This window comes from Dipodomys ordii, unplaced genomic scaffold (assembly GCF_000151885.1).
Source record: "Dipodomys ordii isolate 6190 unplaced genomic scaffold, Dord_2.0 Scaffold170, whole genome shotgun sequence".
NCBI lineage: Eukaryota > Metazoa > Chordata > Mammalia > Rodentia > Heteromyidae > Dipodomys > Dipodomys ordii.
Genome location: NW_012267386.1, coordinates 799,731 through 827,092, shown reverse-complemented (window position 1 = coordinate 827,092; position 27,362 = coordinate 799,731). Strand labels below are relative to the sequence as shown.

Genomic DNA, 27,362 nt, shown 5'->3' with positions numbered 1-27,362 from the left:
CAACTCCTCCCAGCTGAGGCTTTGCTTATGTTGAAGGGAAACACAAAATGCTCAAAAGCCAAGGGTTTTGGGTAACTCTGCCCCCAGCCACAGAGACACAGCAGGCTTTCTGCCAGATGCAGACATAAATCCACTTTCCCTCCCAAATCTTACATGGTGGGCTGGCTTTAACTTAAATAGGATCAGAACTAGGAATTAGAAAAATGAATAAACAACTGTATTTGAGCCAAATTTAGAGATTCACAAGATTTTTCATTTATTTTATATATATTTTTATTGCAAAGATACTGTACAGAGGGGTTACAGTTACATGAGTAAGGTAATGAGTACATTTCCTATCTAGCATTGTTACCCATCCCCACCCCTGTTTTCTTGTGTTCCAGGACTAGAGCTTGAACTCTGGGCCTGAGCACTGTTTCTTAGCTTTTTCATTCAAGGCTGGCACTCCATCACTTGAGCAACAGCTCCACATTCAGCATTTTGCTGGTTAATTGGACTTTTCTGCCAGGGCTGCCTCAGAACTGTCATCTAACAGATCTCAGCCTCCTGAGTAGCTAGGATTACAAGCATGAGCCCCCAATCCCCAGCTTCATTTGATTTTTTTTTTTAAGGTGACAAAGACTGAAAGTTTAGGAAATGAGAGTAACTCACAGCCTCTGCTTGGGGGCACACTCTGGTCTGACACACATGAATGGTAAAAATGGCATGTGAACGGGAGCTCTGAACATTCATCTGGGTGCTGGCAGTGGTACGGGATAGAGCACCCAGCTTCAAACACTGCATCATCTGGGAGAGAAGAGAAGAGCGTTTACATTGAGCAATACTGATACAAGCTATCATCCAATTCCATGTCCAAGCTAAAGGCAAATGTACACCATACTAAGGGATAGAAAAGACACGATTTTCTTCTATTATTATTTTAGTGACAAGCACTTTGAGAGCTGAACTTCTCAGTATAATAGGGTATTATTTTTTTTAATAGAAGAAAACACTGAGATGCTATTGTTTGCCATTTGCTGACATTTGCAGCTTCCGTTCCAAAACTGTTACAGTAGAATACTTGGGTACAAACTGAACAATAACTTGAATTGCTCAAGCTATTCTCTGTCTTCTACTGAAGTTTTTTGTGTTTGTGTAATTTTTTTTTGGGGGGGTGTCCACTCGTGGGGTCTGAACTCTGGGCTTGGGCACTGTCCCTCAGCTCTTTAGCTCAAGGCTAGCACTCTACCACTTTAGCCACAGTGGTATGTGATACTAAGGAATGGAACCCCGGGCTTGATGCATGCTAAGCAAGCATTCTACCACGAAGCCACATTCACAGCCCCTGTGGTCTCACTCTGGAAAAACAAATCGTTTAACCAGCTTTATCTGTAAAAGAAAACTATATACACTGCTTTAAATTCTTTTGATTCTATACTGCACTTATCATAACTTATGACTTTTTTCCCTCTGTGTGTGTGTGTGTGTATGTGTACACACGAATATGCACTGATACTGAAGCTTGAACTCAGGGCCTTGTACTTTCACTTGGCTTTTTCTGCTCAAAACTGGCCCTCTACCATTTGAGCCACTCCTCCACTTCCAGCTTTGTGGTTAATTGGAGATGAGTCTCACAGACTTTTCTGCTGTTTAACCTTTAACTGCAATCTTCAGATCTCAGCCTTCTGAGTAGCCAAGATTAGTGACATGCGCTACCAGCACCAAGTTATAACTCAAGATATTTTAAAATAATAACATATTGCTTAAAAATACGAAGAGAGAAAACAAGATTTTTAACTTTGATACACTTAAGAATATACAAATTTCATAACAGGTTATCAGAAAAGATGGCTAGATAAAGTAAACAATGATATATTTTAACCACAGCATAGAAGTCACCTCTGATTCTGTATTCACAGTACGCGTTGTCACTCCCACAGTGTAAATTCCTCCAGTCGAGTCTTCATGAATTCTTATATTAGATTTTTTATTTTTTGCATCAATGTCACGAGCAGTATCAAATAAGTCAAGGACCTCTTCATTATAAAGCTATCCAAAAGTAACATTAAAAGGTTAATTTGGGTAAAATTGTAAGTATCAGAATACACTTTACATGATGTTAATTTACCTCACATATTTTTAATTTCCTCCAAATCATACCTATTTCTTCAAAATCACACATAAATATAGATGAGTTAGTTATTATAAATATATCATCAAATGTATTTTCAAGTATAAGAATAGCAAATGATTTAAATCATTTAATGAGGGTTCAGAAATAGCTAAAAAGATCCATTCTTTGCAAGATACTAGCGAATACTTACATATATAAGCAAATAAATGTGTATCAAATGTGGATTAACCCCAAATTTAAAGATTTCTTTCTGGGCTGGGAAGGTGGCTCAGTGGTAGAGCGCTTGCTTTGCATGCATGAGGTCCTAGGTTCGATTCCTCAGCACCACATAAGCAAAAAGAAAAAAAGCCGGAAGTGGCATTGTGGCTCAAGTGGTAGAGTGCTAGCCTTGAGTTGAAGAGCTGAGGGACAGCGCCCAGGCCCAGAGTTCAGGCCCCACGAATGGACCCAAAAACAAACAACAAAAAAAGAGATTTCTTTCTTTCTCTCCCTCTCTTTTCCTCTCCTTCCTTTCTTCCCTTCTTTCTCTGTGTGTGTGTGTTTTTAGGGGTATAGGTACTGGCGCTTGGAATCCTGGGGCTTAAAATCAGGGCCTCAAGATCTCCTTTTAGCTTTTGCCTCAATGCTGAAAACTTTAAAACAATTCCACCTTCAGCTTCTTGGTGGTTAACTGGAGATACGAATCTTGCAGACTTTCCTGCCTGAGCTGGCTTCAAACTGAGATTCTTAGATCTCAGCCTCCTAAGTAGCTAGGATTACAGTTGTGAACCTCCAATGCCTAGAGAGCTTAAAGGTTTTAAGTAAACAAATACTTAGATGAGATTTTAGGAATTTTTACTACTTGAGCTAAAAAATATATTCCTTTTTGTCCTTTGATCCTTAATAGATCCAAAAATCAATAATTAGGTAAGACCTGGCTACCTCCTCAGAAAAAAAAATAGAGACCTGTTTTATGATCAATATACTGAACAAAGCTTAACATTATGAGGGTGGTGCCCACGGCCTGGCAGGCACCGGGGCTGCCGACCCGGGCGCCGCCTAGGGCGCGGGCAAGCCCCGGGGAGCAGGACTGGGCCTGGGCCAGCTGGCCCAAGGCAGTGCGCGACACGCTACTGGCGCTGCACCAGCACGGCCACGCGGCGCCCTTCGATGGCAAGTTCAAGAAGGAGCCGGCCCTGGCCGCAGGCAGGTTGCTGGGGTTCGAGGCCAACGGGGCCAGCGGGGCCAAAGCAGTTGCAAGAACGGCTAGGAAAAGGAAGGCCTCCCCGGAGCCCGAAGGCGAAGTCGGCCCCGCTAAGATGAACGGCGAGGCCCAGCCCTGGCTGCCTGCGCCCACCGAGGGGCTCAAGATCCCCGGGACCCCGGCATCCTCTTTTGTGTCTCCGCCGCCACCCACCACCTCTCCTCATTCCAACCGGACCACGCCGCCGGAAGCGGCCCAGAACGGCCAGTCCCCCTTGGCAGCTCTGATCTTAGTGGCAGACAATGCAGGGGGCAACCATGCCTCGAAAGATGCCAACCCGGTGCACTCCACCACCAGGAGGAACAGCACCAGCCCCCCCTCGCCGTCCTCTATGAACCAAAGAAGGCTCGGTCCCCGGGAGGTCGGGGGTCAAGGCACCGGGGGACTGGAGCCCGTGCACCCCACCAGCCTTCCGGACTCCTCCCTGGCAGCCAGCGCCCCCCTGTGCTGCACCCTTTGCTACGAGCGGCTAAAAGACAGTGCCCTCCGTCCCCTCGCACAAGTTCTGCTTCCCCTGCTCCAGACAGAGCATCAAGCAGCAGGAGAGGTCTATTGTCCCAGCAGGGAGAAATGCCCGCTGGTGGGCTCGAATGTCCCCTGGGCCTTCATGCAGGGCGAGATCGCCACCATCCTGGCTAGAGGCATAAAAGTGAAGAAGGATAGGGACTCGTGACTTTCCCTGCTCCAGAGGCATGATGGCTGCACCGGCTCAGACTGCTTGAACTGTATATATCTCTCCATACATATATATAAATATATCTATCCAAGACAAGGGAAATGTAGATTTCATAAAAATGGCTGTATAATTTTGATTTTTTTTTTTGGTCGTGGGCCTGGGTGCTGTCCCTCAGCTCTTTATCTCAGGGCTAGCGCTCTACCACTTGAGCCACAGCACCACTTCCAATTTTTTCTGCTTGGAAGTGGCGCTTTAGCTCAAGTGGTAGAGCGCTCGCCTTGAGCTGAAACGCTGAGGGACAGCGCCCAGGCCCAGAGTTCAAGCGCCATGACCAACAACAAAAAAAAAAATACTTCCAATTTTTTCTGCTTATGTGGTGCTGAGGAATCGAACCCAGGGCCTCATGCATGCAAGGCAAGCAATCTACCACTGAGCCAATTTCCCAGCCCAATTTTGATTTTTTTTGAATACATGTGTTTCTATATTTTTTTGACGACAAAAGGTATGTACTTCTAAAGGCATTTTCTTCTTTTGTTAACATTATTGGCAGACCTTTTTGCTTTATTTTCCTGGTGACAGTTACCTTCTGTGTAGGCTGTGACTTAGCTGCTTTTTTTTTTTTAAAGAGCACTTGACAAGCAGATGCTTCTAGCTGTATTTGTATGCACTTATTTTAAAGAGAGAAAAAAAGCCAAATACATTTTCTGACATTGAAAAAAAAAAACATTATGAGGGTGGAAAGGAAAATATAAGAACACATTTCCACATCTGTGGCTCAAGTGCTAGCCTTGAGCTGAAGAGCTGAGAGATAGTGCCCAGGCCCAGAGTTTGAGTCCCACAACCAACAACAACAACAACAAAGAATTCAGAATTTACTTGGGAGGCTGAGATCTAAGGATTGGGGTTTGAAATCAACCCACTCAGAAAAGTTCATGAGACACTTATCTCTAATTAACCAGCAAAAACACTGGACTAGAGCCATGGCTGAGGTGGTAGAATGTCAGCAGAGCAAGAGCGTGAGGCTCTGAGTTCAAGCCCCACTAATATCACACTCCCTCTCTCTCTCTCTCTCTCTCTCTCACACACACACACACACACACACACACACACATGGAAATTTAAAGACAATTATATTATTACCTCTAAGAACTGGGCATTCACTTTAAAATCTGGAGGAGGAAGTCCATTTTTAATTGCTGTGTTTTTTTTTTCTTCAATGCTCTTGAAAAGATGTTTGACAGCACGGGAGATAATACCCTGCTCTTCCTCAATGATGTTAACATCAAATCCTGTTCCCATGGTGTATGTTTTGCCAGCCCCAGTCTGAAGAGAACAGAGCAAAGTGAACCTCCAACCATAATGCAAATTTAAAATACACAAATAAAAGTACAACATGAATGGAAATTTGAACAATTCCCACATACTTACTTGTCCATAAGCAAACACCGTGGCATTGTATCCCTCAAAACACCCTTCAATTAGTTTCTCAATACACTGATTGTAGATATGTTCTTGTTGGGAATCAATGTCAAACACATAATCAAAGGTAAAAGCTTTGTCCTTCCCTAGGAAGACTTGAGGTTCTCCTGGAGTGACTGATGTACAAATATGGCATCCTTCAATTCTTTCTTTGGCAAGCTGTGGTCTTATTCTATGAGAAATAAATACAAATTTATTTCAGAAAAATGAAATAAGATGCAAGTGAACAACCACAAAGAAATCCCTCAAGAAATGGGGCTCTAAACTCCAGGGCTCCTTGGCACAGGTCGAAATTTTCTTAATGAAGACCCAGAAACACAGCAAATCAAAGAAAGGTTGGGATTGCATTCAACTGAAGAGATTCTAAGAGCTTCTGCATAGCAAAGAACATAGCTAGCAAGATCAATAGAAAGCCCATAGATTGGGAGAGCTTCACTAGTCATACAACAGACAAGGGCCTCATATCTAAAATATACTTAGAACTCAAAAACATAAATCTCCCAACAAGAAATCCTCAAAGAAACAACAGCCTCATTAGTAAGTAGGCTAAAGAGGAAATAAGAATGGCCAATAGACACATGAAGAAATGCTCAACTTCTCTAGCCATAAAAGAAATGCAAATCAAAACAACATTGAGATTCCACCTCACCTCAGGTAGAATGGCTACAGTCAAGAAATCTAATAACAACAGATGCTGGAGGGATGTGGCCAAAAGGGAACACTACTGCACTGTTGGTGGGAGTGTAAATTTGTTCAACCACTCTGGAAAGAAGTATGGAGGTTCCTCAAAAGATTAAACATAGAGCTCCCCTATGGCCCAGCAATCCCACTTCTGGGCATTTAGTCAAATGACCCCAAACAAGGCCATATTAAAGCTACCAGCACAACTATGTTTATTGCAGCATTATTTACCATAGCTAAGACATAGAACCAACCAGATGCCCCTCAGTAGATGAATGGATCAAGAAAATGTGGTATATAGATATATACAATGGAATTCTATGCCTCCATCAGAAAGAATGACACCACCCCATTTGTTAGGAAATGGAAAGACTCAGAAAAAATCTTAAGTAAAGTAAACCAAACTCAAAGAAACATAGGTCCTATGGTTTCCCTTATTTGCAATAATTAGTATACATCTAGGATAATCTTATCAGATGAGGAGAGCAGAACAACTCAATAACTACTTACACATGACCATATAAAATGATGCTAAGTAAAATGAACACCAAGACACAGACACAGAGGTTTTTCTTTGTTGTTGTTGTTTTTAATGTATTATGTGATTTCTTATTTCTTTTTTATCTTCTGCCCCCTATGTATATCCCCTGTTGTCACTGTGTTTGATTTTGGTTCCCTGGTATTGTATATACATTTATCTGAATTTAGGGAAGGGAAAGAGAACAACAAAATGATGTGACAAAGGACAAGGGGGAAAACAATGCAACAGTAATATTCACAAGAAAGTATGTTGTAAATGATCTGTACAACTTTGGGGGTGTTGGAGGGAGGGAAAATAAAAAAATAAGGGAAGGGGTAACAAGTTTGACAAGAAACGTACTTATTACCTTACTTATGTAACTATAACCCATCTATATATCACCATGACAATAAAAAAGAGGAAAAAAATGTATGAACTCTCCTCCAGAAAAAGTCATACCTGGAAAACTATGATAATTGCTCTTGTCTTTTTGATGTTTATAACAAACTCGAGTGTTGTATTTCATAAATGTTTGCATTCTTAAAAAAACTGATGTAATCACCCAACTTCTTCCTTAATTATAACACTTACATATATTGATTTATACTCAGTTAATTTCAATATATAATTTTACCTAACAATCACAATGTTACTTAAAAATCAGTCGGGTGCCAGTGCCTCACAGCACTGAGGAGGAGGCTGAGATCTGAGGCATTTAAAGCCACGCAGAGCAGAAAAGTCTGTAAGACTCTTATTTCCAATTAATCAGAAAGTGTTTAATTGCCAGAAATGGAGGGGCAGCTCAAGTGGTAGAGTGCCAGCCTTGCGCATAAAGCCAGACCTTGAGTTCAAGCTCCAGAAGATTCTCAGTGAAATAATTACTACCAAAATTCTATTTGTGATTTTTATTTTAGATTTATTTATTCACTTGATTTTCAGTGACCATCATATGCAAAAATGAAATGTGGAAGACACAATATTTATCCTAGGTTGATCTTTCCACACTTTCACTAGTGTTTTGCAAGCCTGGAAATCTAATGTCAAGAAGATATCCTACCCAAGCACCAGTGGCATCAGTGGCTCATGGTTAAAGTCCTAGCTGCTCCAGAGGCTGAGTTCTGAGGATCGCAATTCAAAACCAGCCCAGGCAGACAGTCTGTGAGACTTTTATTTCTAATGAACCACCAAAAAGCTGTAAATGGAGCTGTGGCTCAAATGGTAGAGTGCTAGTCTTGAGAGAAAAAGCAGGGGACAGCATGCAGGCCCCAAGTTTAAGCCCCAGTACTGTTACACAAAGAAAGAAGTTAAGAGAGAGAGAGAGAGACAGAGGCAGACAGACAGATAGAGACAGACAGAGAGATAGAGATAGAGGAGGAAGAATGGAAGGGAGGGAGAGAGGGAAGGGAGAAGAGAGAGAAAGAAGGAAGGAGAAAGAGAGAGAAAAGGAAAGCATGCAAGTATATCCCCAGAATATATATATATATATGTACAGCTATACATGTATTAAAGATATGTTAGAACTCCTATATTAATTATATACACATATACCAAGATAAATACTGAAGCAGAAGTTTGTGAAGAAAGAAATTAAAAATAAATACAAATAGTTCTAATATTTTCTCTCCCAAATCCTATAAATAATTATGGGTTGTCTTAACTGCACTTGAAGACCACAGCACACAGCACTACAGCTATCCTACCAGCTCTCAATTCTAATACCTTTCTGTTCTGTCTTTTCTTTTAATTTTGTGGCCTCTTTTCAAAGAAGGAAAGAAAGTGCACGTTCATAACAGAAGAACACAAAACTAGGCGCCATCTGACTTGCTCTCCAAAGAGAACCGTGTTTGGCATACACAGCAATGATGACTTGTTGAATTTTTAGAGAGACTCCTATTTGCCATGAAGAAAGATGCAATTTATAAAAGGTAGGACAACCAGAGACAGAAAACATAAAAATGGGGCTGGGAAGTTGGCTCAGTGGTAGAGTGCTTGCTTTGCATTCATGAGGCCCTGGTTCAATTTCTCAGCACCACATAAGCAGAAAAAGCCGGAAGTGGTGCTGTGGCTCAAATGGTTGAGTGCTAGCCTTGAGCTGAAGAGCTGAGGGACAGCGCCCAGGCTCAGAGTTCAGGCTCCACAACTGACCCAAAAAAAAGAAAAAGAAAAAAAGAAAACATAAAACTGATAACAACAAAGAGAGGAATGGATTTTTTAAAATTCTGACCACACATGATTATGAGATTTAAAGTTAAGTCTATACAGAAAGAGTTAATCTATTTATTAAAGATAAACCCCTACGTATACATCCCATGAATTTAACTCTTTTTAGTTCATCAAGATGGAAGGTCAATGGAAGAACAGAAAATACAAAACTGAAAAGGGACTGAATTTCTGGAACCTTCATTATCTAAAATAGGATGCTATACTTTTCTTCTGTGACATCGTAGGGCTTGTGGTTTGTTGGTTTTTTGGGGTTTTTTTAGCTTTTACTTGTGTGTTTGTGTAATTACTATGGCTTGAACTCAGAGCCTGGACACTGTCCCTTAACTATTTTGCTCTAGGCTAGAACTCTACCATTTAAGCCATATCTCCTATACCTCTAACTGTAAGGGTCTCTTTCCTTCCCTCCCTCCCTTCTTCCTTCCCTCCCCCCCGCCTCTCTCTTTCACTTTGGGGGATAGGGTTGAGGGTGGGGGTTGATTGGAAGTAAGAGTCTCTTTGATTTTTTTTTTTCCTCTGCTGTTTTCAAACCATGATCCTCAGATTGCATATACCCGAGCAGCTAAGATTGTAGGTGTGAGCCACTAGTGCCTGGCTTGGTATTTTTCTTTGATAAAGTCTTCAGTTGTAGGGGCTGAGAAGGTGTCTCAGTGGTAGAGCGCTTGCCTTGCATGCATGAAGCCCTGAGTTCGATTCCTCAGCATCACATAAGCAGAAAAAAAAAGCCAGAAGTGGTGCTATGGCTCAAGTGGTAGAGCGCTAGCCTTGAGCTGAAGAGCTAAAGGACAGCGCCCAGGCCCAGAGTTTAGACCCCACGACCAGAACTGCCCCCCCCCAAAAAAAAAGTCTTCAGTTGTGTTTTCTTTTAATGGAATACAACAATCAACCTGGGAATGGTAGGTACCATGGAAAGAGCAATAAAGTGATCATCAGAAGACTTGGGCTTTTTTACTCACTGCACCATCTCAAATGGTTTTCTTCTGTGTGGATCTCTGCTCTGTAGAAGGGAGTTACCATTTCCAAGATTCCTTTTGGATCTAACATTTACACTAGAGGATATTATTTTAAAAGACAAAGAAGAAGCCAGGTGCTGGTGGCTTGTGCCTATAATTCTAGCTACTCAGGAGGCTGAGATCTGAGGATCATGGTTCAAAGCCAGCCCAGGTAGGAAAGTCTATCTCCAAGACTATCCAAGTAAGCATCCAAAAAGCCAAAAGTGGAGATGTGGCTCAAGTGGTAGAATGCTAGCCTTGAGCAAAAAACTTCAGGAATAGCTCCCAGGCCCTGAATATAAGCCCTAAGACAAACACACATGAACACACACACACACACACAGAGGAAAATAATACTTATGCACTATTATAAAATGATAGTACAAGAAAACAAAGAATTCATCATAAAAATTTACATTCTTAGACTAAAGAAATAGCCTATGGTATCAGCATTCTGATTCACATATTGTTTTTGTTTTGTTGGGCACTAACTGGATGCTGTCCCTTAGATTTTTTGCTCAAGGCTGGCACTCTACCATTTGAGCTGCAGTTCTACTACCAGCTTCTTGGTGGTTAAGTGGAGAGTCTCGTAAACTTTTCTGCCCCACCTGGCTTCAAGCTGTGATCCTCATATCTCAGCCTCCTGAGTAGCTAGGATTACAGGTGTGAGCCACCAGCTCCCAGCCCTCATACTGTTTTTACTGGAATTTAGAACTCAGGACCGCATGCTTATTATCCTTATTTTGCTTTGTTTTTGATTTTCGAGTAGGGTCTCATACTGTTTTGCTGGGACAAGCTTCAACCCCCAGTTCTCATGTCTTACAAACCCCATGGAGCTAGAATTTCAGGGCAGCATCACCACACCCTACCCAAATATATTCTTGATGAGATTTCTCAAAATTAATATTTTCTTCTTTCCAAACCTCTCCTCCCCTACTTTATGAAACCAGAATAAGAACCTAATCACCTCCACGAGAATGACTATCTTGATTAATGCAAACCAGAAAAATGAGATCCAGAAACATCCTCCAATTACACCCTCTTCCTTATTGTGCCAATAATCTATCTCCAAGAGCTATTAATTATCCTTGAAATAGCTCTCCAGTCCACCTAGTTCTTTCTTTGCACAGGCATACCATGCTAATCAAGGCCATCATTATCTTACTTCAAACATTGCAAAAGTCTCAGCCCTGTGCCTCCATCACATCTTGTCCTGAACAATCAGTTCCATGCACACATTGCAGAATCAGTGATATTTGTGAAATACAAAATTAATCAGGTCACTAGACCCATTCAGTCCAACCCTCTGCTTTTGCTATGCTCTATCTTTGCATTAAAGATTTCCGTCTGTAGGAGTGCTGTGAGTACGAAAGCTATGATCTCTCTTGTTCTGTGCCATCAAACACAGTGCTTTCTTCCTCCTTTCTTCCTCTTCACAATTCTCTACTCCTTTACCAGTATGAATACCTTGGGTGTTTTTTTTTTTTCTTTTTGGTGCTGAAATTGGGGCTTAAACTCAAGGCCTGGGTGCTGTCCGCTGTCCCTTAGCTTCTTTGCTTAAGTTAGCACCCTGCCATTTATTGGTTTATTGTTGGTCAATTGAAGATAAGGGTCCCACGAACACTCTTGCACTGGCTGGTTTGAAACTTTATCCCCAGATCTCAGCTCCTGAGTAGCTAGAATTTCAAGTGTGAGTCACTGGTGCCCAGCTCTGAACATCTTGTTTTTAATCTCTGTTCAGTTATCAATTCATCTGGAAGTTCCTGTGACTTCTCTGCATCCCAATAGAGCATCACATCTGAGTTCAATGTGTTCTAAAGACACCTCATTAATACCATGTCTCTGCTTTCTACCAGCTTTCTACCTGCTTCACTCCTCTGAACACTTAACGAAACTCATGTAATAAAATGAATAAAAGTAAATGCAGGTGTATAAATGAAAATGAGCACTTGACTACAACTTGAAATCAGTTGCTCATTAACTTTGTGTGCTGATAAAGGGGCTTGAACTCAAGGGCTGCCCACTGTCCCTTACCTTTTACAGTCAAGGCTGGTACTCTACCATTTCTGGCTTTTGGTAGTTAGTTGGAGATAAGAGCCTCATGGACTTTCCTGCCTGGGCTGATTTTCAACTGTGATCCTCACATCTCAGCCTCCTGAGTAGCAAGGATTACAGGCGTGAGCAACATTGACTTTATATAAATAATTATAACCATGGGGTAATTTATTCAGTTACTAAGATACTTTTCATTTCATTTCAATATAACAAAGAAAAATAAATGAAATTTCTACTGCAGAGCTGAAGGCCAATTTTAGAATGCTAACTACACTCTCTGGATTTAACTCCATCTCCTAACTTCTACTCATCTGACTGTTGCCCTTACTAAAGGCAGAGTGATGTGTTTGAAACAGAACTGATACCCAGTTCCATTTACTGGCATGGGTGGAGAAGAAAGAGATTTTGAATGTCAACAGATGCATGCACACTCATTCTGCTAGATCCCAGTCATGGCAAGTTTCTAGCAAGCCTGAGAACTTCAGCCTGGAAAGGGGTGATCTCTCACAAACACAGGGAAATGGGAGGAAACTATTTTTAAAGGCCAGACATGTATTTCCATTCTAAAGCCCATTCAAAAGTTAGTATTTTAGCCGGTGCTGGTAGCTCACACCTACAATCGTATCTACTCAGAAGGCTGAGATCTGAGGATCATGAGTTCAAAGCCAGCCTGGCAAAAAAATCTGTGAGACCTTTATCTCCAACCAACCAGCAAAAGCCAGAAGTGAAGATATGACTCAAGAGGTAGAGCACAAGCCTTCAATGAAAAAAATAAGTGGGAATTCAAGGCCCAGAGTTCAAGCCCTAGTACCTGCAGAAAAAAAAATTATAATGTATTGAATATTTTTCCATAACCCAAGAATTCTCAAAGTCCTACCCCATACCAATTCACTTGCTTAAAGTGTAAAGAGCTTCAGACCTACCCAGCTACTCACCTAAATTTCACAATTATTTATTGAAATTTTATAGGAACAAAATCTAGTATCAGTCTTTCTAAGAAAAAGGAAGCCACCAAAAAAAATTTTTTAAGAAGATGACATTTACACCAGACACCTGTGGTTCATGATTCGAATCCTAGCTGTTCAGGAGGCTGAGATCTAAGGATCATGGTTCAAAGCCAGCCCGGGCAGGAAAGCCCGTGAGATTCTTATTTCCAATAAACCACCAGAAAACGGGAAGTGGCACTGTGGCTCAAGTGGTAGAGTGCTAGCCTTGAGCTGATGGAGCTGAGGACAGCGCCCAGGCCCAGAGTTCAAGCCCCATGACCCCAAAAAAAAAAGAATATGACATTTACTACTATGATATTTTCATTCTTATATTTTATGTAAAAAATAAGACATTAAGTATGTTCATCTAATCCCAACGCTAAGAAACTATTACTGTAAACAATCTCATTATTAAAATTAAGAAATAATAAAACCTCACCGATCTTTAAATACTAGGTTTATTTTGTGATGCTTCTTTCTTTTATTTATTTTTGGTTGTGGTGCTTGAACTCAAGGCCTATTGCTGTCCCTGAGCTCTTTTGCATGAGCTTTTGCATGAGCTAGCGCTCTACCACTTAGAGCCACACCACTTCCAGTTTTCTGATGGTTAATTGAAGGTAAAAGTCTCACAGACTTACCTGCCCAGGCTGGCTTTGAACAGTGATCCTCAGCCTCTTGAGTAGCTAGGATTATAGGCATGAGCCACCAGTTTCTGGCTTGATCTACTTCTTCATGGAAGGATATATATTTTTGTTTGTTGGTTGGTTGGTTTGTTGGTCGTGGGGCTTGAACTCTGGGCCTGGGCACTGTCTTTCAGCTCTTCAGCTCAAGGCTAGCACTCTACCACTTGAGCCACAGCACCACTTCTGGTTTTCTGATGGTTAATTGGAGATTAAGAGTCTCACGTATTTCCTGCCCAGGCTGGCTTTGAATCGTGATCCTCAGATCTCAGCCTCCTGAGTAGCTAGGATTATAGGTGTGAACCACCGATACCCAGCTTGGAGGATATATTTTAAGCTGCATAAAACATGTGCTATACATATTTAGGGGAGGATATTCTAACATTACCCAGCAGTATTACAGTGTATGATGCCACCAAACTATACTATACTACATAACTATAGCTTTCTATATATAACATTTAAGTAATTATAGATTACCTATACATAATTATGTTATCTATACATCTGAATAATTTTGAATAATTATATATAATCATATTGCATGTGGATAATTATAATATAATTATAGCTATAAAAATGTAATTTGTTGTGCCTAGCTGGTGAATGTTGCAGGTTTGAAATAAAGTATGATACAAGCTGTAAATTTTAAGTTGAATCCATGCTGCCCTCATTTTCTCCCACCTTAATCTTTCTTTTAGCACACAGTAGATTTAGTTTTCTGCCTTTGCCCTTTCTGATACTGCTCTAACAAAAAGCACCAAAAACTTTATTTCCAAACACTAAGGAACTTTCACAGCCTTCATAAAACCTGACCTCTCTTCAAAGACTGATCCTGTTTACAACTCCCTATTTCCCAATTTCTACTGCAGTTGGCTTTGTGCCATCCCTTATATATATATTTTTTTACTGATCCTCATTTCTGAAGTGATATTTTCCCCTCCACCACATATATCTGCCTATCTAAAAGTGTCAGTCTTTCCCAGAAAAAAAATATATATACAGATTCTTTGCTTGGTCTCTAATGTCCTCATCTGAAATTGCTCCTGTAAGTTGAGTTAATTACTTATCCTCTTAGCGTATTCCTTCATAATTCCATATAGCAGATATAAAAACTAAATTACTGCTCCTCATTTTAAAGACAAGATCATATCATATGAAGTCATAAAATAATTTAACAAATGATTACAGAGGACTCCTATAAACTGTACCAGGTAATCTAATATCTAACATCATTTCACTTTGTCATAAGAAACTTGATGTTTTGGAGATTTGAGTTGTATTTAGGGGGGGAGGGAATTTGGAGGAGGGGGTTGTGTGTGCCAATACTGGGGCTTCAACTCAGATAATTGTATTCTCACTTGGCTCTTTTGCTCAAGGCTGACGCATAACCCTTGAGCTATACCACTACTTCCAAGAAATTTATTCCTGTGTGTGTGTCCTGGGACTTAAACTCAGGACTTGTCTGCTGTCCCTAAGCTTTTTTTCTCAAGACTAGCACTCCACCACATGAGCCCACAGATCTGCCTTCAGCTCTTCTGCTATTAAATGGAGAGAAGTATCTCACAAACTTTCCAGCCTAAGTTGGCATCCAAGTGTGATCCTCAGATCTCAGGCTCCTGAATAGTTAGGGATTACAGATATGAGAAACTTGTTCTTAAACAATCATCTAACCATTATACATCTCAATTTCTTAATTTATAAAATGATGAACTTTATAAAATAAGGTTATTTGCAATTTAAATTCCATTTAATTGATCTTTTAAGGAAAACAAAAAAAGGTTTCTTATGCTGGCTTTACAAAGAAAGTATTAATAAACTACTTGTTTTGCCTTTCTTTTTTATTTTTTTTCTTTCTTTGTGCCAATACTAAGACTTGAACTCAGGGCCTCGAGTTCTTATTTGTCCTTTTCACTCAAGGCTGGCATCTCCCACTTGAGCCATACCTCCACTTATGGTTTTTTGTATGCCTGAGTCTTTAGGAAAGCTAACTGTCAATATACTCTGGAAAGAATTTAAGTATAACACAACAGTGAACATTGTGCATGCACACATGACAAGAAAAGTCTTAATCCCCAAATAAAATTTTTAATTATAATTATCAATACCACTGTCCATATCCATATAGGGTATATAAAAGGAACCAAAATGGGGAGGGGTGTTTTTTGCTGGTTTTGTGTGTGTGTACTGAACTCAGAGCCTCCCATATGATAAATAAATGTACTTTATCACTAAACTATTTCTTAAGCCCCCTAAAGGGGAATTTTCACCCTATTAATATTATTGCCATGTTGCCGTACAAACAGTAATATAACTTCATTCAAAAAGGAACAGAATTAAGTTCCTTAGTAACAGGTTTGCTCAAAGGAGGGAATCAAATCATTATGGGGCTGGGCTTGGTGGATCATGCCACTAATTCCAACTTCTTAGGAAGTAAAGATTGGAGGATGTCAGTTAGAAACTAGTGCAGGCAAAGTAACATAAATAAGACCCTATCAAAGCACAAGCGAGGTGTGATGGTACATACCTGCGATCCCCAGCAACAGGAGGGACACAAGTAGAAGGATGACGCAAAACATGCACAAGAAAAAAGTACAAGACCCTACCTAAAAAATAACAACAAAAAAGGGCTGAATGTGTGGCTTAAGTGGTAGAGTGATTGCTGAGCAAGCAGGAGGCCCTTGAGTTGAAGCTCCAGTAACACAATAAATAGTGAATAAATGCATAAAAGCATAATTTGTTTTTATAGGTATATATACATTTGTCTTATATGTACAAAATACACAAATACATATGTGTATATACACATGTATGTGTGTGTATATGTGCGTGCATATGTATATATACACACATATGTAATACATATAAACACATAACCCAGAATAAGCCTTTCTTTTCCTAACTTATTGGTCACATTATTTTTCCTCATAAGCAGGACAGAACATCTTCCTTTTTTACAACTGGCTACTGCGTATTCCTCACCCTGTTAGAGGGCACAGATGTCCTTAAGCTACAGGTACATAAGTGTGATGAACTCTTCCACTACCTACATGTCTTTGTGAAGTGTTTCTTCTCTCTTTTTTCTATTCCTAAGTTATTCTGATATCATCCTCACACGAATATAGTGGTTTTCCAGATGACACAATAATCTGACCTGATTCCCAGTGTGTGCAGCTCTTTCCTTAAGCTTATCTGTAACTTGCCCACTTGGCACATAGTAAAGAGAATCATTCTTTCTGCTGAACACCAATAAACCTATCCACTGCACAGATCTTTTGTGGTTCTTGATCTCATTCTTTAGGGTTTTGGATTATCTCTATTATTGCCTACTACTTACTTGTGTTCACTTTGATTGTGTGTACATGCAAGCATGCCAGTATTGGGGCTTGAACTCAGGGCCTAGGCATTGTCCCTTAGCTTTTTCACTCAAGGTTAGTGCTCTATCCCTTGAGCCAGAGCTCTCTCTACTTTAGCTTTTTTGCTGGCTAACTACAGATAAGAGTCTCATGGAGTTTTCAGTCTCGGCTGGTTTCAAACCAAGATCCTAGGATCTCAGCCTCCTGAGTAGCTAGGATTACAGAGGTGAGCCACCAGCTCCCAGCTTACTTTCTATTAACTCCTTTCTTCTAGTTCTTAAAAACTTAAACAGCTATCATTCTGACACCATACTGAGCCACTTAGGTGTCTGGTCCTTTTTCTAATCCCTCTGCAGTTCACTCCAGTGAGTAGACATCACATCAAAAAAGCATCCACTCTCTTTAAACCCTCCATTCCCTGTTCTAAGTTTCTGACACACTATAGGAACTTACTAGATCATTTCCTAAGAGTTCAGCCACTGCATATAATAAGCAATTCAGTTCCACAGGAAGAAATTCCTCCCACACAAATGGATCTTTAATTACAGTGATGGTTGATGGGAACAAAGGTATTTCCTCAAGACATTCAAGAAAAAAACACATCTCAGGAATTCTGTGGAATAGACTATGAGTTCAGCACAAAGCCCAGAACAAGAAAATATAGCTCGGTGTGTCCTATAGGTCAGGGAGCATATATTTCTAAAAATGACAAAGATCAAGCCAGGGGCTGGTGGCTCACACCTGTAATCCTAGCAACCCAGAAGGCTGAGATCTGAGGATGGCAGTTTGAAGCCAACCTGGGTAGGAAAATTCATGAGACTCTTAACACCCATTAGCCACCAAAAAGCCAGAAGTGGAGCTATGTCTCAAATAGTAAAGCGCTAGCCTTGAGCAAAATTCCAAGCAAGAGTACGAGACCCTGAATTCATGCTTCAGTATGAACACGCACACACACACACAAAGACTGAAAGTGCTTCATCTTTAATCCACCAATAAATAAGTTATTTTTTAAAAAATCACATTGGACACTGATGGCTCACACCTATAATCCTAGCTACTAAGGAGGCTGAGATCTGAGGATCACAGTTCAAAGCCAGCCAGGGCAGGAAAGTCCCTGAGACTCTTATCTCCAATGAGCCACCAGAAAACCGGAAGTGGTACTGTGGCTCAAGTGGTAGAGTGCTAGCCTTGAGCTGAATGGCTGAGGGATAGTGCCCAGACCCAGAGTTCAAGCTCCACAGCCAACAAAAAGGAAAAAAAATAGTAAATTTATCCCAATCAATGTAATTATTTATGTACCCTACTGACTCATCTCTGATGATCAATCTATTCATATTTGTTCTCACTCAATAACACACAAAAAAGGTATCCATACAATTACCCATTTGCAATTAAAATGTTTCATATAGCCAGGTGCTAGTGGCTCACTCCTGTAATCCTAGCTACTCCGGAGGCTGAGATCTAAGGATAACAGTTCGAAGCCAGCCCAGGGAAGAAAGTCCCTGAGACTCTTATCAACAATTAAGCAAAAACGTCAAAAATGGAGCTGTGGCTCAAATGATAGAGCACTAGCCTTGAACAAAATAATTCAGGGGCAGTGGCCAGGCCCTGAGTTCAAGTCCCAGGACCGGCTCACAAAAAAAAAATTAATAATAATAAAAATAAGAATTCTAATACACACTGTATGCAGCTAATATTTTAAGCTGAAATTCTGGACTAGGGCCCTCAGTCTCTTGTGTGAAGCACCACTTGGAAAAGCAAAGACTGAGTTCTCTCAAGTGAAGATGCATGGTGGCTAGCCAGAGATGGAATCCAGGTGAAGATACAGCCCTCCCTGTACTTCTCCCCCTGACCTCCAGTCCAATGTTTCCTACCTTTGTATCCCCAAGTTCATCTAAGGATACAGCACACTAAGACAATCTCTCTCTTCAAGTAAGAAACAAGCACCTTTCTCTGGGATGGCACAGAAGTACTTCTTCTGGTGAATATCAGATGTCCAAAAAAGGACAGTTGACAAGCACACATAGCCAGAGAAAATGAAGAACAAATTAGCTAAATTCTGGTTTTTAAAGAAAATCCCAATCTACCTTAATTGCTGAAAAGAATCCTTCCGAAAACTCTGGCACCTTGCTTCTTTGGTCTTTCTCCCAGAAAGAAAAACATCTATTCCAAAAGACCAGAGCAAGTGAGAGAAAGGAGGTGCTTTATGTGCCAGACAAACCACCTGCCTGTTTTCCAAAATGCTCATAAAATGTCTGTTCTTGCAGGGTGGCTCCTTCTGTTGGCTTGTCTGTAACCCAAATCTCTCAAAAAGCTTCAGTGGGCTAACAATTCCATGTCAACCACCTACCAAATACCAAATTCCAGTGTGAAAAGGCAAAAATTGTGTGTGTCTGTGCATGCATGTTTGTATGTCTACATGCACCAGTACTGAGGCTTGAACACAAGGGCCTGGGAGCTGTCACTAAGTTTTACTGCTCTGCCTGGTGCTCTGCCATTTGCCACCTCTACTTGCTGCTTTCTCCTGGTTGATTTGAGATAAGAGTTTCATGGACTTTGCTGCCACTGGGCTTTGCCCAGTGATCCTCAGATCTCAACATCCTGAGTGGCTACAGCAAATTTTTTAAAAAATTAAAACAGTGGGCTGGGAACGTGGCTCAGTGGTAGAGCGCTTGCCTTGCATGCCTGAAGCCCTGGGTTCGATTCCTCAGCACCACATAAGCAAAAAGAAAAAAGCCGGAAGTGGCGCTGTGGCTCAAGTGGTAGAGCACTAGCCTTGAGCTGAAGAGCTGAGGGACAGTGCCCAGGCCCAGAGTTCAGACCCACGACTGGACCAAAAAAAATTAAATTAAATTAAATTAAATAAAAACAAAAAACTTGAGGCAAGGTTCAAAGAGAATTAAACATATGCCCAAAGGAGAAATACAAACGAATAAATACAAAAGCTCTATGTAAGAAATAATATTCGATCTAGGTTTTGGAGGATAATTAGAATTTTCCAGACTCAGAAGGGAAAAAAGATCAGTTCAGACAAAATATTTGAAGTGTATCTGTTCCCTAGTGATAAGCTAGTTCCTTGCAGCAGAAACAATAACAATAGCACAAGAGTTTTTAAAATAAAGGCAGGTTTGGGAGTTTTGATATTTTTTTTCCTTGCCAGTACTGGGTCTTGAACTCAGGGCCTCAGACTCTCTTGGCTCATCTGCTCAAGGCTAGTATGTTTTATGCATGTTATGACATCACCTAAAAAGACATCCCAGTAAAGACATAATTCTCCAAAATGAGCATTCCATTATATTTTTATGAACATTTTATATATATATATGCATGTGTGTGTGTGTGTGTGTGTGTGTGTGTGTGTGTACACCAGCAGTGCCAGCAGCTCATGCCTATAATCCTAGCTACTCAGAGGATCCTGGTTCAAAGCCCAAGCAAGAAAGTCCATGAGACTCTTATCTCCAATAAACCACTAGAAAATTGGAAGTGGCACTGTGGCTTAAGTGGTAGAGTGCTAGCATTGAGCTGAAGAGCTGAAGGGCTGAGGGACAGTGCCCAGACCCAGAGTTAAGCCCCAAAACTGACAAAAAAATCTCTCTCCCTCTCTCTCTCTCTCTCTCTCTCTCTCTCTATATATATATATATATATATGAATACATATTTAAGTCAGGCACTGGTGGCTCATGCCTGTAATTCTAGCTACTCAGTAGGATGAGATCTGAGGATCATGGTTCCAAGCCACTCCAGGCAGGAAACTCAATGAGACTCTCATCTCTAATACACTACTTAAAAAGAGGAAGTGGCAATGTGACTCAAGTGGTAGAGTACTCACCTTGAGCAAAAGAAGCGCAGGGACAGTGCCCAGGCCCAGAGTTCAAGACCTAGGCCCAGCAAAAAAAGTATGTGTATGTGTGTGTGTGTGTGTGTGTGTGTACACACACACACCTGTACACACATAGTCTTGTGTAAACTGGTTCAAACACTCTGAAAAGCAGTATGGAAGTATGGAGGCCCCTCAAAAGACTAAACATAGAGCTCCCTTATGATCAACAATTCCATTCCTGAGCATTTATCCAAACGATCACAAACAAGGCCACACTAAAGCTACCAACACAACCATGTTCCATGCAGCATTGTTTACCATAACCAAGATATGTAATCAACTCGATACTTGGACCACAGCCTCAGGAAACCTGAGCAAAAGATCCAACAAAAGGTGTACCTGAACATCTGAGCCACAGAAACTGAGCTATAATAGATACATGTTGTTTAAGTTTACAAATCTGTAAATATTTGTTACATACCAATAGAAAACTAATACAGAGGATATCTTATTATCTTTATTGCAATAGACCCAATTGTTTCAAGGCCATAATCTTTGAAAGTACTGCTTATGCAAGTCTGAACTCAGAAGTCACATTAGTAACATCTTTGCATACTATGCTGACAGTACTAAATAGGTCAAAGGAGGCCCATTCATGACACCATTAATCTATATATCCTTTTGCCAGAAGAAGAAAAAAAGTGAACTCATCTTCTTTCTAAATTATAAATCTCTACCTTATATAAGCTTAATTTTTTTAACAACATCCTTCAATCAAATGTGGGATAATAGCCTGTACTTCCCTTTTCTTTTTTTTTTGCTGGTCCTGGGGCTTGAACTCTGGGCCTGAGTGTAGTCCCTAAGCTTCTTTTGCTCAAGGAAAGTGCTCTATCACTTGAGCCACAGCACCAAGTCCAGCTTTTTTGAGTAGTTTACTGGTGATAAGAGTCTCATGGAGTTTCCTGCGCGAGCTGGCTTCCAAACGGTGATCCTCAGATCTCAGCCTCTTGAGTAGTTAGGATTACAGATGTGAGCCACCAGCACCTAGCTGCCTGCACTTCTTTATGTGTTAAAATAAAAATAATTTTGATGAGAATTAAAAAGTTAAGTTAGAGCTAGGTGCCAATGGCTCTTGCATATAATCCTACCTACTCAGGAGGCTGAGATTTGATGATCAAGGTTTCAAGTTAATCTATGTGGGAAAGTTCATGAGATTCTTAACTCCAGTTAACCACCAAAAAGTCTGATGTAGAGCTATAGCTCAAACAGAAAAGGCTAAGAGACAGAGCCCAGCACCTGAGTTCAAGCCCGAGTACTGATACTAAATATCTATATCTAGATATAGATATTGATTTACGTAGATCGATCAACAGATAGATAATGTAATATTTCCTGATCCTTCAATTCAGAAGCATTACATAGTAAGATAGTAATTATAATGTGGGTAGTATGTTCTCTATGCTTCTATTTATGTTCCTACTAGGAAACTGTGATGCTATCCTTTTGGTAGTGGCTACTGATACTTAACGAGTACCAAAGTATGGCAACAGGGGACAAAATAGGTCAGTAGCCAACTTAATAAGAGTCCTAAATCCCTGAAACCCATGAATATATTACCTTACATCGTTATTCAATCACAATGACCACTGAGGTTAGGATTTTGCGATTATCCAGGTTGCCAGTGTAAGCAGAGTGTCTATCTAACAGCTAAGGAGATTTGCTTTAGCAGAAGCATGTCCAAGTCATGCACTATGCAAAAGACTTGACCAGCCATTGCCAATTCTGAAGATGGGGGAAAAGGCTTTAAGTCAAAGCATATAATAAAATTCAAAATCAAGGGGAAAAAAGAAAAAGAGAGAAAGAAATCCTATTCAACATCTCCAGAAGAAAAAGGAATTCAAGCCTACATTTAGAACTTTTGTGCAAAGGTGAAAGAGAAGGAATCTTTATGTATTTTATAAACCTCAATAAATTATGGTATTTTATTATAGCAGCAAAGCAAACCCTAAACTTGCCCTTCAACTTCTAATACACAAGCCTGATACTAAAAAAAAAAAAAAAAAGTGTCATTGGTAAAGTGATTTTCCATTCTATTATCCAAACAAAAGGATTTGAAAAGGATTATAAACTCATGCTTATAATCCTAGCTACCCAAGAGGCTGAAATCTGAGAACCATGTTTCAAAGCCAACCCAAGCAGAAAAGTCCATAAGACTCTTATTTCCAATGAACCATCAAAAAGCAGGAAGTAGAGGAATGACTCAAGTGTTAGAGTGCAAGCCTTGAGCAAAAAAGCTAAAGGACAGCATACAGGCCCTGAGTTTAAATGCCAGTAAGTACCTACATATACACATACATATACACACATGCATGCATGTGTGACGTGCACACACGCACACACACATACATACACACACACATACAAGAAATACTGATAAACATTCCAGGATAACAATCATAAACTAGGAATGTCCCAGATAAATTGAGATATATACTCAGTCTATTCATAGCAGAGACTTCAGTTAAGGGATAGACCTGTACATGTCCCTCAAAATGAGAGTATGGCTTATGAACAATTAAGGTATCAAAAACAGGTTGGTTGTTTTAGGATGTAGGGAGGTTCCCATAGTGGCTCTGGTTGCTGATAATAGATAAGAGTAATGCCAATTCACAAATCTGACTGCACAGGAGAATCACTTGCTAAATTCAATGTGTTTATTTTCTTTTGTTGTATCTTTAGTTCAGATTCTCAGGCCCCACCCAGCCCTATTAAGTCAGAATTTCCAAGGTGGGGCCCAGAATCTATATTTTCAGCTAGCTCTGTAAGTGATTCTCACACAGTGCTAGCAATCTCAGAAAGCACTGGTGAGGATGTTCATTCATTCTTCCTTTTGGAGATGGCCCATGACATCCAAAGGCTCCCCACCAAATACAAAAATAGCTGCGTGGCTTCCACCATACTTTTTCTTCTCACACACAATCTTAAGATGGAGAGCCATTGCGTAAAAAATATAAAACATAAAAATATAAAAATGAAGCCATTCCTCTGGGGGGGTACCCTGGAGATTCCTTACCCACCCCCCAGCAGCTACGAAGACTCCCCCGTGAAATACCAGGACTCCTATAAGAATCAGCCTAGGAAATCCAAGGCTTGTGCTACAATAAGCAAGTTTGTCATGTCCAGTTTCTTGTAACTTCCAGTGCAGCAACTACCTGCTAAAATTAGGTATAGACTGTGGGAACTCATACAAAATGCCGAGAAACAGAGGTGCATCAATGTGGAGCTTTTCCAAATTGAGAGCTATTTGCATAAACATGACTATACTTTTTCTCAGGATTTTATTTTTATTCAAAAAAGCACTATCATAGAGGAAATTCTTATATACAGTGAGAGATTATGAAGGAAATATTAAGTTCCCCCTTAGCACCAGCTCTTAGCACCAGCATCTTCATATTGTAATACTTTAAGAACAATTACAGAGAATCTGATTGCCAATAAAACAAAAAACATGTTTTAGAGGGCAAAACTTCCATATCTCTAATTTCTCAGGTAACCATGTATCTAATTTTTAAAAAGAAAAGAAAAAGAAAACAAAAGACTGTATTCCTATGGGATATTTTTTAAAGGCAGAGCAGACATAGATTTTTGTTGTTTGTTTTTGTTTTTATTCCAATATTGGGGCTTGAACTCAGGGCCTCACTCTCTTAATTGGCTTTTTCCCCACAAGGCTGCTACTATGCTAGTTGAGCCACAGCTCTACATGAAGATTTTTGTAACAGGTCTGGGGCTTAAACTCAGACCCTCAATGGGACAGCACCAAGTTTTCTGGTAGTTAATTAGAGATAAGATTCTCACAGTCTTCTGCCCAGACTGGCTTTGAACATGATCCTCCTGAGTAACTAGGTGAATACCAGCACCCAATACAGGTTATTTGTTTGTTTTGCCAATCCTAGGGATTGAACTCAGGGCCTGGGCACTGTCTCTGAGCTTCTTTTGCTCAAGGCTACCACTCTACCATTTGAGCCACAGTGTCACTTCAGGATTCTTCTGTTTATGTAATACTGAGAAATCAAACCCAAGGCTTCTTGCATGCTAGACAAGCACTCAACCACTAACACATTCCCAGCCCCAGGATAGGTTTTTAAATTGTTTTTTGTTGTTGTTTTGTTGTTGTTGTTGTTGTTTTGGGGTTGTTTTTGCCAATCCTGAGACTTGAACCAGGGCCTGAGCACTATCCCTGAGCTTCTTTTGCTCAAGGCTAGCACTCTACTACTTGAGCCACAGTGCCACTTCTGGCTTATTCTGTTTATGAGGTACTGAGGAATCGAACCCAGGGCTTCATGCATGCTAGGCAAGCACTCTACTGCTAAGCCACATTCCTAGCCCTTAAATTGGTTTTTAATTGTACTGGATTCACCCTATGAAACAACTCTTTTATGTTATATGGTAGTGCTTATTATATCCAAAGAGGCAGACCTAACTAGGGAGAATCTTAACAATTTTTAAAAGTAATAATAATTTTGGAAATATACTCACAATACACAATCAACATAGCATATTTTTAAAGATACTATAGATAGATCATACAATAGCAAATAATATGAAATTACCTGTCCATGAAATGACCTTGCGCCAGTAGCTAAACTACTATATATTTGCTTTATTTTTTCATATTTGCTTTTATATGTGTATGTGTGTATGTGTATATGTATGTATGTAGCCAGCTGAACATTATTCATGGGTTTTTCCCCTATTTTATGATGCTTCAGAAAGGGAAGGGATAAGCAGTAATGCCCATACAATTCTTGCCAGATGAATTTGGCCTGTTACCTTTAAAATGAGATCAGAGTTCGGAAGTCACAAGATCCCTGGCATGAATGGTACAAGCTGGCTTTCTCAGACTTTTTTTTTAGCTCCTGAATGTACAAGAGAAACATTAGAGAACAAAGTATCTTTGATAGATGTACAGAATGCACTTAATCCTGTTATTGAATTGAAGGTCAGAGGAAATAGATAAATGTCATCCATTAGCAAAGACTCTAAAAGGGTCAAGAATTACATTTGCACATTCAGAAAAAAACAATCTGAGTCTTAGGAATTGAATAAAAATGTCATTAGAGATGTCTGAACCACAAAGAGCTATTTTACCTATTAGCTTTCCCTTCCCGGATAAGTTCTAATGGCTGCTAATAGATTATCAAAGTTCCTGCCCGATCAACAAAATGATGACCTCAACTGTCAACATTCGAGGCTACCTAGAAGAATTAAAGTTTCCAGAAAATAAGAGGAACTCCTTTGGAACCGATTAAATCTAACAAATAATTAACTGTACTTACATACATAAGAAACTATGCTAGGTACTGCAGGAGAAACAAAAAAATAAATAAATAAATAAGCTTTGACCTCTTGATACTTTGGAATTCTTCATCTAAAGAAAAAAAAAATCAAGCAAGCCAGGAATTGATGGCGCATCCCTGTAATCCTCCCTATTTAGGAGACTGAGAGCCTGAGGATCATGGTTCAAACTCAGCCTGGGCAGAAAAGTCCTTGAGACACAAAAAAGAAAATAAGCAAAGGAACTGTAATTAAATATGATGCACATACAATAATCTGAGATCAGCACCTCCAAAACTTGACTGTTCATGAATTACATGAGAGCTAACAACAACAAAAATAAATAAAACATTCTGGTATGATGGTCTGGGTGCCAGTTGAGAAATTGCTAAATTTCTAATCAGCTGCACATAATACTGTTGCTATACTGCATTTCAACATCTTAAATTTAGCTGGGTGACAGTGGCTCACACCTGTAATCCTAGCTTCTCAGGAGGTTCAGACCTGAGGATCCCAGTTCAAACCCAATCCAGGGCAGGAAAAGTCCATGAAACTGTTACCTCCAAGTAATCACTTAAAAGGCCAGAAGTAGAGGTGTGAGTCAGATGGTAGAGTGCCAACCTTGAGCAAAAAAATGCTAGGAAACAGTGCTCAGGCCCTGAATGGAAGCCCCAGTAATGGCACATAAAAACAAACAGAAAACCCTTAAGTAAATTGGATGAAAGGAATCAGGCCAAGTTACGTACAGCAAAGAAGTACAGTTATGAAAGAGAAAAGACAATGGGATCTCAGAGGGCTTTTGGAGGCTGAAGGAAAAGAAATTAAATATAAAACAAATCAGCAGTTTGAATGTAACATAAATCAGTTTCTTCTTACAAACACAGTGGGGGTTTTTTTCACCTAAGGAAAATTCTAGTAATGATGAACAGATCTATTGTTTCTTTTAAAACCTTCTATGTTATGTGCCCATCCTACTAATTTCATCTTTAAACATGGTAGAGTCAAGCGGCTTCATACATGCTTGTCTTTGTGTGTGTGTGTGTGTGTGTGTGTGTGTGTGTGCGCGTGTGTGCATGTGTGCGTGTGTGCATGCATGTGCGCGCACGCACTGATGTCAGTCCTGGGGCTTGAATTCAGGACCTGAGCTTATTCTGCTCAAGGTTAGCATTCTACACTTTGAGCCACAGCTCCACTTCCAGCCTTTTTT

General features: G+C 40.1%; 1 protein-coding gene and 1 pseudogene across 1 annotated transcript in view; one reads left to right on the top strand and one right to left on the bottom strand.

Moving 5' to 3' along the window:
• The window catches only part of Kif21a (kinesin family member 21A), a 144,727-nt gene that overhangs the window by 67,669 nt on the left and 49,696 nt on the right, over nucleotides 1–27,362 (bottom strand). The window contains exons 2-5 of the mRNA XM_013033483.1: nucleotides 5,461–5,683; nucleotides 5,173–5,355; nucleotides 1,879–2,028; nucleotides 652–786 (exon numbers count right to left, since the gene is read on the bottom strand). Coding sequence (XP_012888937.1) covers nucleotides 652–786; nucleotides 1,879–2,028; nucleotides 5,173–5,355; nucleotides 5,461–5,683 — 691 coding nt within the window. The remainder of the gene's footprint in view (nucleotides 1–651; nucleotides 787–1,878; nucleotides 2,029–5,172; nucleotides 5,356–5,460; nucleotides 5,684–27,362) is intronic.
• LOC105998671 lies at nucleotides 3,097–4,029 on the top strand (annotated as a pseudogene).